At 40.7% G+C, this 13,741-nt stretch overlaps 1 protein-coding gene across 9 annotated transcripts in view; it reads left to right on the forward strand.

Annotated features, from left to right (window-relative positions):
- Positions 1-1,860: 1,860 nt before the first annotated feature.
- The window catches only part of MBNL2 (muscleblind like splicing regulator 2), a gene marked incomplete at both ends in the record, with an annotated part of 111,624 nt that continues 99,743 nt past the window's right edge, over positions 1,861-13,741 (forward strand). For all 9 annotated transcript variants that reach the window (XM_080719861.1, XM_080719862.1, XM_080719863.1 and 6 more), the window contains one exon: positions 1,861-2,034. In XM_080719861.1, coding sequence (XP_080575987.1) covers positions 1,861-2,034 — 174 coding nt within the window. The remainder of the gene's footprint in view (positions 2,035-13,741) is intronic.

Consider the following 13,741-nt stretch of genomic DNA (forward strand, 5'->3'; position numbering starts at 1 on the left):
ATCCCACAAACACATGTTGTAGATATGAGCAATGTGTCATCCTGTGAAGTGATAATGACCAAGACTTGACCGAGAAACAGAACGTTTTCAGCTTCATCATAATTGTAAGAGGACCACCGTCATACACATGGTCATCGATCAAAACGTCCGTATTCAGCATGACTGTCATCTGCTTCCGATCCTTATTAAGTTCTTCTTAGCTACACATTCTTAAGAAAGACATAAAAGCTCAACAGATATACAAGGTAGTTTATGGCATATATTCTTTTTGAAAATGGCTGTTGTCCGGAAGTTATTTATTCGTGCTTGTCCTGGTAATGATACCATTTTAATGTTTTAATAATTTCATAATCCCTGAAAAAATGTGCTGATTTTAGAAATCTAGGCTTGTTAATGGTATTTTGTTGTTGTTGTTAGAGACATGTGTGTTTTAACTCCAGTATTTAATACAAGAGAGCAGTTTTAGATTGTGGCTCCGTTAAAAAAAAAAAGAAACTGAACTCAACTAAAACTAACTTACATTCATTCATTTAGTCATCGGTTAAATCAGTCAGTAAGCACCTCCTGAGGCCCCAGTAGCTGCATGCACTAAGGCACTTGGGATACAGAAAAGAAAACGATGAAGAATATAGTTCGTCCCCTGGGGATACTTCCAGCATAAAGAGAAAACCGATATTAATCTAGTAATAACAGGAGAGCGGGGACAGTAAGAGATCAGAGCGTAGTGTCAGGAGGCTCCTACCTGTCCACCTGGAAGTTCAAATCCCCATGAACAAGAAAGAACATAAAGAATTAGGAGCCCACACTCCATCCCAGATGACAATATCTTCATCACATAGGGGAGACACTTTCAAAATCATTGTTTATCGCACCCTGAACAATAAAATCAATGGCCTAAATGTGAAATTAATTGAGAGCCCCAGTTCTAAGCCCCTGTTTTGGTGATTAAGCACATTAGATTGAATTGTTTCAGAAGGCCTAATTATTGTGCCTGCCACGCTCTTCTGTTTGAGGCACTCCTAACTTTTGGACTGCTGCCTAGAGCATTCTGCAGTATGGTTTCACTTTCTTCTCCTTCTCTTTCTCCTTCTTTTTCTCCTCCTTTTCCTTCTCCTTCTCCTGCACAAGTTTCTTCAAGACTCAAAACTCAAAGCTCTGAACTGCACTTTTGCAAATTCTAGATAAGAGCAGCATCCTTCTAGCGTCGATCTCGTTGACGTGGGTGTAAGTGGATTTCTTCTTGTGTTTTGCAGGTTCATGATTTAAAAGTGCCTGAGGAAAGTCACTTTGGTTGAAAACTGCAGCCCGGGAGCCCTGTGTGTGTTCTCACCTTATTTTTCTGTCAAATACACTTTACCCCGACCTTAGGAGTGGATGAAGATACGTTTGTTGTCTGACTGCCAATTGTTTTAACTTCAGATTTTAAAAAGGAAGAAGGGAAAGAAATCCTGCTCAGACACAGATATCTGAGAGCTTGTTTGCCAGCGTCATCCACAGCTACAACCGTCAGGACGAAAAAGGTGCCATGGTCTTAAAGTCACTTTATTAAAACAAACAACAACAACAACAGTTGTGTCTGCAGAACAGTCCAGAGCCTGGGACGTTGGGAGCCAGAGATGACACTTAGCATGCTCTCATTGCGGCCTGCAGTCTTCAAGTGGGACATATTCATTGATGAGTGACTGTCTGCTCTTAATTTCTCCCAACACTGTGTTTCCTGGGTTGGACGTCCTTGAGCGATTTATCACTTACCTTCAGACTTCCATGTGGGAGCTTTCACAACAGTAGTCTTGGAGTCCTTGGAGCTTGGATTGATTTCACCATTTAACAGAAACAAACACAGTCCAAAGCCCTCTCATCATGGCTTTGAACGTTGCCCCCGTCAGAGACACCAAGTGGCTGACGCTGGAGGTCTGCCGACAGTTCCAGAGGGGGACCTGCTCCCGCTCTGATGAAGAGTGCAAGTTCGCGCACCCCCCAAAAAGTTGCCAGGTTGAAAATGGAAGGGTAATTGCCTGCTTTGACTCCCTAAAGGTAAGTCCTGGGATTTTATGTGTCATTTCAGTGCTACTTTGGGCTTTCAAATGGAATGCTTTTTTTTTTTTTTTTTTTTTTTTGTAGTTTTTACAGAAATCTAACAAATCGCTTTCAGATTTCCTTCTCTTGTCTGTGGTGACTACCGGAAGATTTTTTCACTCAAATTTGTTCATATCAGACATTCATACATTTTTTACACACCTATGTTTAAATTAAAAATACATGCTGGTATATTTTTGGTCTGGCATGACATTCATGTACCCAAGAGTTTTAAATCAAAGTCGGGCTTGTGACAACCAAAGATAAATATTTTATTAACGTTTTATCTTCTGGAGGTTATGTAAAGGTGAAGAAATTGAATGTGTCACTTTCATGTGCCCATCATTCTGACTTATATTTCAGGTAATTTTCTATTCTTGTGGTTCCTTTTCTTGACCAAGGGCTTCCTTGAATACTTCTTAATCAGACTTTCATTTTCATAAAAAAATTTTTGTGACTTAAATAAATCAAGTCCAATCTTAATACTCAATACTTGGGAACCTTCTCTCTGTATAAGTTATATAACAGAAGAAACGAAGGCAATTCAGGTGGTACCATTGATGAGCTCATGTCTGGTAGGGAGAATACACGTTAGCAAATACAGTGCCAGAAGAAAGAAACATGTGCTTTGTAGGAGAAAAAGGGAGACCATTTCTGTGGAATCCTTAGAGGAGAGATGGCTTCCGGTTGACCATTTCAAGAAATATTTTTCCCGGTCAGGGCATCTGAGTTGTCTAATGATTTGGGTAGAGTTTGGGCAGGAGGAAATGGGAGAACTTAATGAAAGCTCTAGTTGAAAGAGTGGGACAATTTTGCTCAGTTTTAAGAGCACAATTGTACTGTTCTCAGTAGAGTCAAGTAAGACACACAGTTGAAAAATGGCTTAATATTTCTCTCTCTAAACATTCTCTATAAGCTTGCCAAACAGTGTGATACATGATTTGAGAAACTGTAGTGTTATGATTACAGGTTATATTTACAAAACAGTGACCTTAGCCTCCTCCGGGTATTGAAGAAGGGATGGAGCGCATCCCTTGGGAGAATTTCTTATTCTGTGAAGAAAAAAAATATGTCTTGCAAGACCTTAAGTCAAAATATGTAACTCATAAGTGTTAGACTTCATATATCTATGCATCTTTTAAAGGGAAAATTTATCTATACGCTGAAAGCAGAAGAATATATTTATAGCCAAGAGAAGGCTTTAACAAAATTTGACAAAATAGATATATCTATGCCATGAGCTACTTCTTTCTTATTCTCTTTTGTTATCCTAAAAGGATTAGTGGATTAGACTAAAATGAAACTGAATAGATAAATAAATCACAAGTCACACAAACTATAACAATATACGTACATTTGTACATTAGTATTTATTTTGCCTTCAGTCAAAAAAAGTGAAGCCAATCTGATTTTACCTCTGTGACTATCACTAATGGAAAAAATGTTCACTATGAAAAGGGGTGTAAATTTAAAGTGAGAAATTAATTTTCCAGGTTTAAACTGAAATGAACAATTCCTTCATTTTATTAAGCTAAGCCTTCTCTGGTTGGATAAATAATATTAAATATCATAATTTTTGTAAGTTTCTTAAAACTTTATATCCTTTAAATCTAATTAGAGATTCAAGCCAGGAATTTCTTGGCTTATCAGCTGGGCAGAAACTCCCAGTAAAGGCCTTGGGTCATACAGTAAATTACTTAACTGTGGACTCACCAGGTTCACGCTTGTTTGGGGAAGCCAGCCCATGGGGCAAGGACCATGAACAGTGTTATGTATAACATAGAAAAGTAAACCACGCTGGAGTTGGTGGCTCATGTTGAGAATCCCAGTACTTGGGAGGCTGAGACAGAAGAATTGCAGGTTCAAGGCTAGCCTTAGCAACTTAATGAGGCCCTCAGCAACTTAGTGAGACCCTGTTCCAAAAAAAAAAAAAAAAAAAAAAAAATAGGGCTGGTACGTATAGCTCAGAGGTAGGATGCCTGTTTTCAGTCCCCAGTTTAAAAAAAATAAATAAATAAACTAAACCAAGTTATGAGAATATTGAACATTGTTCAAATAAAAAGGGGCTTTAAGAATCATTTTTCAGAAGCTCCCAGTAGACCCATTTTCAAGAGTAGACCGATAGTTACATATTGGCTCAAGTTACTGGCTCACTTTTAGAATTATAGAACTTGAGCTTACTTCATTTGAATGTGATGTTATATATATATATATATAGTATATATATAATATATATATACTATATATAATATGTATATGTCTATATATATATATATATATATATATTTTTTTTTTTTTTGGTGGTACTGGGGGTGGAACCCAGAGGCTTTCTACCTCCGGGCTATACTCCCAGCCCTATTTTTTATATTTTTACTTTGAAACAGGGTCTCGCTAAGTTGCTGAAAGCCTCACTAAGTAGCTGAGGCTGGCTTTGAACCTGCGTGATCCTCCTGTCTCAGCCTCCCAAGCACGGGGATTACAGGCGTGCGCCACATGCCCGGCTAATGTTATATATTTTTAAAGTTGTGAAATGGAAAAGAATGTGAAAAAGAGCCCACAGGCATAGAAGTAAGTCAGACCTGAGTCTAAACACCTGCTCCAACACCTCCCGAACCTCTGCCAGGTTATTTATAGCCAATTAGTTTTGTCGGTGAAATGAAGACAATGTACCAGCAAAAATGGCTGTAGCACACACAGTCCCTACACCACTGGCATATTCATGTTGCAAAGTTGTTTTTAGGGTTAGAAGCCCTAACAACACAAGTTAGAACCATGCCAAAAATAGTATCTAAAAAATGATAATTGATAAGCTACTTAACTTTATTTCATTAAATACAGGCTGAACTTCCTTAATCCAGGTACCTAAAATCCAAATGCTCCAAAACCTGAAAGTTCTTGACCACCAACATGACATCACAAGTGGAAAATATTACATATGACCACGACTGAAAGACCAAAGTCATGAAAAATATTGTATAGCATGACTCTTGGGCTCTGTGTATAAGGTGTACACAAAACGTAAATGAATTTTGTGTTGTGACTTGGGCACTATCCCCGGGGTATCTCATTCTGTGTATGTTCATATGCCAGTTTGAAGAAATCCAAACTTCAAACCCCTTCCGTGTGTTTTGGGTAAGGGAGATGCAACCTGTAATATTAAAAGCAACAGTGGTGCTCAGTGCAGCCAGCCGACAGTAGGAAGGATCAGGGCTTGGAAGTCAGACAGACCTCATGATCCCTGGCCGGGCACAGGCTAGCTGTCTCATTTCAGACGGGCTATGTTATCTCCTTACTTTTCATTTTTCTCTTGTATTATACCATTCTCTTTGATAGAATATTCCTTACCCCATAAGGTTGCTGGAAGGACTACCTGGCCCACCACAGCCTGGTTGTCAGACTCAGGAGATGAACATGTTGGGAGGTGTCGACTTCTCTCTTTCATCATAAAGCCTCCCAGTTCAGCCGTTGATTGTGATGGCTGGCTTTGAAGGCCAACTGTGCCCCGCTCTTAAAATGCCCAAACGCAGAATCAGCTGTGTAAGCAATAATACTGCAATCCTCCAAATTATTCATGATGCTAAAAGAACTAGTATTTGAGGCAGACGTGTTTTTTGTTGTTATTTATTACAGGACATTTTCTGCAAGTACTGTGGGTATTTATTAATATTCATAATTGTAGGAGGAATCCGTTGACCTGACAACACAGCGAAAACTCAATAGTGAGCCTTTTTCCGTGTTATAAGCTGTCTATATGTTTGAATAAATTTTCCAAAAGTGCATGCTAACGTGAATTTGTGGGTGTTGAAAAGAAATGTGTTGAGGATTTTGGAAAGAGCACTGGGCCTGTAAACATGCTTGTATAAAACACATTTTGGAAAGGTTAGCAGAGTTCTTACAGTGACATGTGTACTTTACTCACAGCCGTTACCTTGTTAGACCGTATGTGAGGCACACCCAGGCTGCTGTGTGGGGGTATTTTTGTTTTGCTTTTTGTTTTTCCAGTACTGGGGATGGAACCCAGGGGCATTCCATCTCTGAGCTACACCATCAGCCCAATTTTTTATTCTTTATTTTGAAACAGGGTCTCACTGAGTTGCAAAGGGCCTGGCTAAGTAGCTGAGGCTGCCCTCAAACCACGATCCGCCTGTCTCAGCCTCTCAAATGCTGGGGTTACAAGTGTGCGCCACCACGCCTGGCTTTCCTTGGTTTTGTCGGGAAAATAACTCCCTGTAGCAATGGCCTGGGCCAAGCTTACCCCATCTTGGAACCTCTCTGGTTCTTAAGATGTTGTTCCTCACAGTTAAGAGATCTGAGATGTTTCTTTGCAGATTCTTTTTCATGTTACTGATTGACATTAATCTGGACTATTGCAATGCCCAAGGAGACCGAAGGTTTTCAGTATTTATCACTTTTGGTTAGTATGTATTTGCTTGAACATATGAATTTGAACTCCATTTAAGAAAAAGAAGTGACTTTTTAAAATTGCATTTTGGTTGGAAATACTTTTGGTACATTCGGAGAAATTGTTTAAACAATGTTTAGAAACTTAGAATCTTTTTTGGTAAAGGCCTCTTTGAACATCTCTGTCAGGATGATTGATGTCACTTCTGTGTTCAAAATCTCCCCGTGGCTTCTCATCTCCCAGAGTGGAGCCTGACATCCCAAGGCTGAGCTCTGCTCCCAGCTCACCCACCTGGCTTCCTGTCTGTTCCGTCTGTCCATCTGTGCTGTCCTCCAGCTTCCTGTGGCCACCCACCCCATGGCCGTTCCCTGGTGGTGCTCGGAAGCCTTCACCTTTGGGCGAGCACACTTGCTCTCCACACTGCGATACTCTTGCCTCCATGACACAAACAACCTGTCCCCTCATTTCCTTCAGGCTTCTGATTCTAAAAAAGGCCAACTTATTGGTAAAACCTTTCAACCAACCTTAATCAAAAGAGTAATCCGCCATTGCTGGGATCCCGTTTCTGTCTCACCGTGCCTCGCTGTTCTCAACACTTACCAGCACCTGTTATTCTAGGTAATCATTTGTTTACAGAAGATATATTTTTATCTCTCTTCCTCCTTTCTTCTGCTAGAATGTAGGTTACACATGTATGGGAATTGTGTCTGTTGGGAGCACTGTGGGATCCCCAGGGCCTAGGACAGTAATAGATGCTGGTAGTAGAAGTTCACTAAGTTTGTATTAAGTGGTAAGGTCTGCTCATCAGATATATCAATGTCTTTCAGACAAGGTTATAGTACAGGGTGATTGTACGGAAGTACACGGCTTGTTGGGAGGGCTTTCTCATCGGTCTGTGCGATAAACTCTCTCTGGAATTATATGGTACACAACCCATGCAGTTGTGTGTTATGACCCTGTTGTCACTAGATTTCAAAACCAGGGAGCTCTGCAGGAATTTCAAGACACCGTGGTGACTCTGGAAGTATAATACAACATTGAAAAATTGACAAGAAAACCATTTGATTTTTTCTGCAGAGTAATTAAAAACACATGTGATGCCGGGTGTGGTGGCGCAGGCTTGTAATCCCAGTGCTTGGGGCGCTGAGACAGGAGGATCGCACGGGTTCAAAGCCAGCCTCAGCTACTTAATTAATGAGGCTCTCAGCAACTTTGTAAAACCCTGTTTCCAAATAAAATACAAAAAATAGGTCTGGGAGTATAGCCCAGAGGTAGAAAATCCCCTGGGTTCCACCCCCAGTACCACACACACAAAAAAAAAAAAAAAAGAAAGAAAGAAACAATCACAAAAGACAAAGCCCACAGAAACACACAACACACTATCTACCTGGAGATGATACAACCAAATCAATGCAATCATTTGGAAAAGCTATATTCATTTCTAGTTTTTTAAAAAAAGATGACTGAGTTATGGAAAATGGTATGGCCGTACCTTAAAAATAAATAAAATAAATAAAAAATAAAAAAACAAAAACAAAACACATGTGATAAAGACACTACTTCCTACTCTCCCAGTCTTCCTAAATTTCAAAGACTTAAAAAGGAAGTTCTTGCTCGTTTATCTATGGGTCATTGGCTATAATCTCTGGACAAATAAAATTCAGTCTTCATATTTGAGAATGACCATTTCGAAATTTAAAGTGATACATATAGATTATTTTGCACGGTTACTAATAACATATCAAAAAGGGTACCAAACTATGTAATTGGCCTTGACCTTAAAGTTTACAAGCTTAATTACCATAGGCTCTTAAATAGAGGCTGTCTGCAGAAATTGATTGCTTTCTAAATTTCACACCTAATTTTGGCCTGATGTACCAATATAATCCCAGAAAATCTATCTATCTTTCTTTCTTTCTTTTCTTTTTCTTTTTTGGGAATGGCAATTAAACCCAAGGGTGTTCTACCTCTGGGCTGTATCCCCAGGCCTTTATATTTCTTGTTTTGAAACAAGATCTCACTGTGTTTCTGAGGGCCTCAGTAAGTTGCCAAGGATGGCCTTGAACCATCAATTGATCTTCTGTCTAAACCTTCCAAATACGGGGATTACAAGTATGTGCCACCATGCCCAGCTCAAATTTTCATTATTGATAGTGAACACTGTTGTCATATAGATCCTACTATATTCTGGACATTTTTCATGCATTATTTATTCCTTATAGTAACTCTGATAGGAAAATATTATTCAATAACATTATATTTATGTGTATAGTTTCAAAACTTTAAGTGAATTCACTAGTAACTGCCAAACTGCTGAGCAGTGAGTGGTTTTGAAGATGGCCTCTCCATACACTTGCTGATTCCTCCAGGTCATAAATCATTAAGGTACTTAATTGTCAAATTCATAAAAGCTGAATAATATTCACGTTTAACAAGTTTAACGTTTTAGAAGTGCAAAGTAAAGAGCATTCTACATTTGAAACCCCCAGAAATAAACCTGTTTAGAAACTAGAAATTTAAATATTTGAAAAAAGAGAAAACAAGGTGCAGGTGGTATTTATTTTTGTTGGTGTCTGTACACAAATTTTATGGCATCACTCACTAGATCTCTGTAAAAATCAAAAAAGGAGGGGGTTTGGTGTGAGGCTCTGATACACACGTGTCCACGCATGAAGTGCTCATGTGTATTCTCTGGTGCTGCTGCTTTCCCCACTGTGAGCTCTGTGCTCTTCTACCTCCACCCTCAGTGTTAGGGTGGAAACAACTTTTTTGCTGTAAGCTTAAGTGATTTTATTATTACAAAGAAGGAAAGATGGGCCATAGCTTATAGTAAAGCACTACTTCATAAAAGGTGACATAGTGACTTGAAAAGAAGTCACCCAAAGTTGTTGGATACAGAACATTTTTATGGATACATGTTCCCTCTGACCAGCTAGATCCGCCCCTTCTGGGACAAGTCTTTTTTTTTTTTTTTTTTGGTGGTACTGGGGGTGGAACCCACGGGCTTTTCTACCTCCCAGACCTATTTTATATTTTGAAATAGGGTCACACTAAGTTGCTGAGAGCCTCACTAAGTAGCTGAGGCTGGTTTTGAATCTGTGAGATCCTCCTGTCCCAGCCTCCCAAGTGCAGGAATTACAAGTGTGTGCCAGCATGCTCCCCATGGGGCAGGTCTTTTGATATGGAGATTCCTTCTTGTAGGCCTGCCCTGTCTCTAGTACAGACCTCAAGCCTTTTGATTCACCCCAAAATGTGTTAATTGATTATTGGAGTCTGAGTCTGGGATCTCTTGAAAGCTCATGGCACGCCCCCACATCCTTGGGGAAGTTTGCTTGTCTTAGGAATGTAAAAGACCCTGGGCTTCCTCTATTTTCTTGCTAATCAGCCTTGGTGCCTGGAATCTTGCAGGGTGCCTTCCCTGCCTGCCCTGTCTCCTAGCTCTGGCTTTCTAATACCAAAGCTATTTCATTTTCCAATCCTGGCACATTCAGCTCACTTCCGATTTTACCTCTAATGCGGTACTTCCTTCCCCTGCTCCCTAACTGGTTGTTCTCCAGGACTCGGGATTGATCTTTCCTGTTTGCCACTCAGTTAGCTCTGAAAGCGTCTCTGCCTTCGTGCATACAGTCTCTTACCTCTGTGTCAGCAAATCCCAGGGCGGGGCATGTGCTCCTGCCGGCCACCTCCTAGGCTCCAGCTGCCCGCTCAGGGTCTCCAGCAGAAGGGACCATTGTCAGCTCTGGTTCAGTGGACGTCAGTCATCACCCCGCCCACTCAATGCCTCCTGCCCCAGGACACAAAACTTGACCCGCTTTTTGGTCTTTTGTTGTTGTTTTCTCATTCTGGTTGTAGGAAAGTATAACATCTTTAGGAATTAATAAAAACTATGGAATCTTGCCAGGTGTGTGGTGCACACTTGTAATCCCAGCATTTGGGAGGCTGAGACAGGAGGATCATAGATTGTGGTTCGTGGACAGCCTTAGCTACTGCTTAGTGAGGCCCTTTGCAACTCAGTGAGACCCTGTTTCAAAGTAAAGAATAAAAAATAGGGCTGGAGGTGTAGCTCGGAGGTAGAATGCCCCTGGGTTCCATTCCCAGTACCACAAAGAAACACAAAAATCTATGAAATCTTTACCCCCAAAAGTACTTATAATTATAGGTTACATCAAACAACCCCAAAATTCCAAGTGTTTCATGTTTGTTTCTAAAAACTATGGGGGACTATCGCATGTTCAGAACCCCCCATTAAAGAGAAGTCTGAAACATTAAAGTAGAACAAGATGGCCAGAGGGTCACTAAGATCCCATTCAAGCCAGAGGCAAAGATTTGCACTGAATTGTATTGCTCAAGACATTCCATACTAAAGGAGAAGCATTTAACTTTCAGGACAGGAGGACCATCCCCCCCCCATGGAAGAGTGGTTTGGAATCAGTTTCAAAGCCTAGAGCGAATTGCAGGAGAAGCCAGGGCCTCAGGCAGCAGCTTCTGTGTCTTAATGGGGAAGGCACCTATGTAGAGCCGGGTTACACTTTCTTCATGCACTTTTTCCTGGAAGCTCTGCTTCCTCTAGTAAAATCTCCACATCCTCTCCTGGTTCAAAACTGAGAGTTAGAGGAGATAATTTCTGTGTTAGTTTCCTAGGACCATTGTAACAAAGGGCCACAAACCATGTGGCTTAAAACTACAGATCATTTCCTTTCTCTTAGTTCTAGAGGCTGGACATATAAAATAAAGTAATAAATCCTGCAGGCTTCCTGGCTTCTTCCAGCTTCTCGAAGCCCCCGAATTCCTTGATTTGTGGCTTCATCAATCCAGTCTGTCTTCCCGCCTATCTCTCTCCAACATCATCTTCTCACTGATGGAGCCTGTGCCCAAATTCCTCTGTCTTATCAAGACACCAGTTATATCAGCTTAGGGGCCTCTTTCTCCAGTATGACATCATCTTAACGAATTGCATCTGCAATGACTGTGTTTCGAAAGAAAGGCACATTCTGAGGAACTGGGGGGGTGAGGACTTGAATGTATATTTTGGGAGAACACAATTCAACTGGTAACAATAATGTTTAAATCTGGAACACCTTAGCAATGAAACACCTTGGTTTAATGCAAGCCTAATTATTGGATTTCGCAAGAGGGACAAGGCAGAAAAACCTCCAGAGAGTCTTTGATACTGTGTAGAAGGAGGAGTGATACGCTGGTATTTTATAAAGCCACCCTTCTGGGGTTAGGAGTTGTAGGAATAGGTAGAAACAATTCATGGCGAAGAAAGATAAAACTTATTTTCACCTAAAAACACTTGGAGCATGATACCAATTTTAATTTTAATTACATTTTTAAATAATTAAATGTGTTTATTACTCACTTAGCCTGAGGCAGTGAAGCTAAACTTTGTGCATCAGTTCTATGAAACCCTTTCTCATGTAGGATTAAGGAGAAAGAAACACTTAGCATATTAGAGGATTTGCTTAATACTCAATGTTTTCTTTCTTAAAAAATGAAAATAGCATTTTGTGAGTACTCTTCTTTTGTTGAAAATGAGTTTTTGCTTTAGTTTTTTTTTTTTTGTTTTGTTTTTTAAATACACAATGACACTACAAGAAGCAAAGACCTAAAAGCTGCGGGCCAGGCGTGCTGGCACACGCCTGTAATGCTGGTACTTGGGAGGCTGAGACAGGAGGATCCCAGGGTGGAGATCAACCTTATCAACCTAGCGAGGCTCTTGGCGATTTTGTGAGAACCTGTTCAGAAATATAAAATAAGCTAGGGGTCTTGGATGAATGCCCCTAGATTCAATCCCCAGTTCTACAATAAAATAAAATAATAAAATAAAATAAATAAAAAATAAAAACAAAAGCCCTGGCCTGGGAATCTGCATCTGGGCTTTGTTTTGGGTTTTTGTTGTTGTTGTTGTTGTTTTTGTTTTGGTGGTACTGGGATTCCTGGAAGCCCTTCTACCTCCGGGCTACACTCCCAGACCTATTTTATACTTTTTAAATTTAGAAACAGGGTCTCTCAAGCCAGCGCGGCTGGCTTCGAACCTGCGCAATCCTCCTGCCTCTGCCTCACAAGTGTGGGGATTACAAGCGCGCGCCACCACACCCGGCTGGGCTTTTATTTTGATGTATTATCATCCTGTCTCAGTCTCTCTGGGCTTCAGGTGCCTCACTAGTAAGTACAATTGGCCTTCTCGATCTGCAGGTTTTAAATCTGGGATTCAACCAGCCGCAGACTGAAAATATTTGGGGAGAAATTGCTTCTGTGCAAAACATGTGTAGACCTTTGTTTCCCCCCTCCTCCTTGTCATTCCCGAAACAATTCAACATATCAGCCATGCACATGACATTTACATTGTATTAGAGATTGTAAATGACCTATGGGTGATGTAGAGTATTCAAGAGAATGTGGCCAGGTCGCATGCAAATGCTATCCCATTTTATATAAGAGACTTTTGAAGATTTCAGTCTCCAGTGGGATTCTGGAGCCAAGCCCCCATGGCAATGAGGAATGCCTGTTATCATTCATTCATTCATTCGTTCATTTCCTCTTTCCCTAAACAAGAGGTGCAAACTGAAAGGAACTAGGAATGTAATAGGAACCAGTGACTCAGCACTCAGTGTTGGAGACTCAGGGATTGCTTGAAACGCAGAAAATTAACTAAAGAGCACAAAACCCCCCTAAAGCTGGCAGCTGCCACCGAGGAACAGACAGCTGTTGCTGCCTTGTGATGAAGCCAGGTGATTTTAAAGAAGAACCGAGGATCTGAATGTTAACGAGAAATTTCTCAATTTATGAATCTCGGCAATTCATTAAAATAATTTTAAGCCTTGGATTCCAAACAAAACACATCCAGAGGATGCAGTCAGCCGTTCAGCTGCTACATTTAACCTCCGAAATAAACAAGTAAACACATATTGATCATGCCACAGGCCTTGCTGAACTTGAGAGCTGGGCAGGGTCCGCGGCCTCTGCCATCAAGAGAGCACCGTGGGAGAAGGAATTGATAAGCCCTCCCTAGCCATCCCTGTGAGGCTTCCTCTCCTTTGCTGATTCCCTCACCTAGTTGGCTCCCCCCCTCTCTCTTCCTGAATCCTCTTCCTTTTTTTTTTCTTTTTTTGTGGTACTGGGGATGGAACCCAAGGGCATTGCACCTCCAAGCTATACCCCTAGTCCTATCTTTCATTCTTTTTATTTTTTGAAAAAGGGTCTCACTGAATTGGAAAGGGTTTTGCTAAGTAGCTGAGGCTGTCCTTGAACCAACATCCT

The sequence above is a fragment of the Muscardinus avellanarius genome (assembly GCF_963383645.1).
Source record: "Muscardinus avellanarius genome assembly, chromosome: 2".
NCBI lineage: Eukaryota > Metazoa > Chordata > Mammalia > Rodentia > Gliridae > Muscardinus > Muscardinus avellanarius.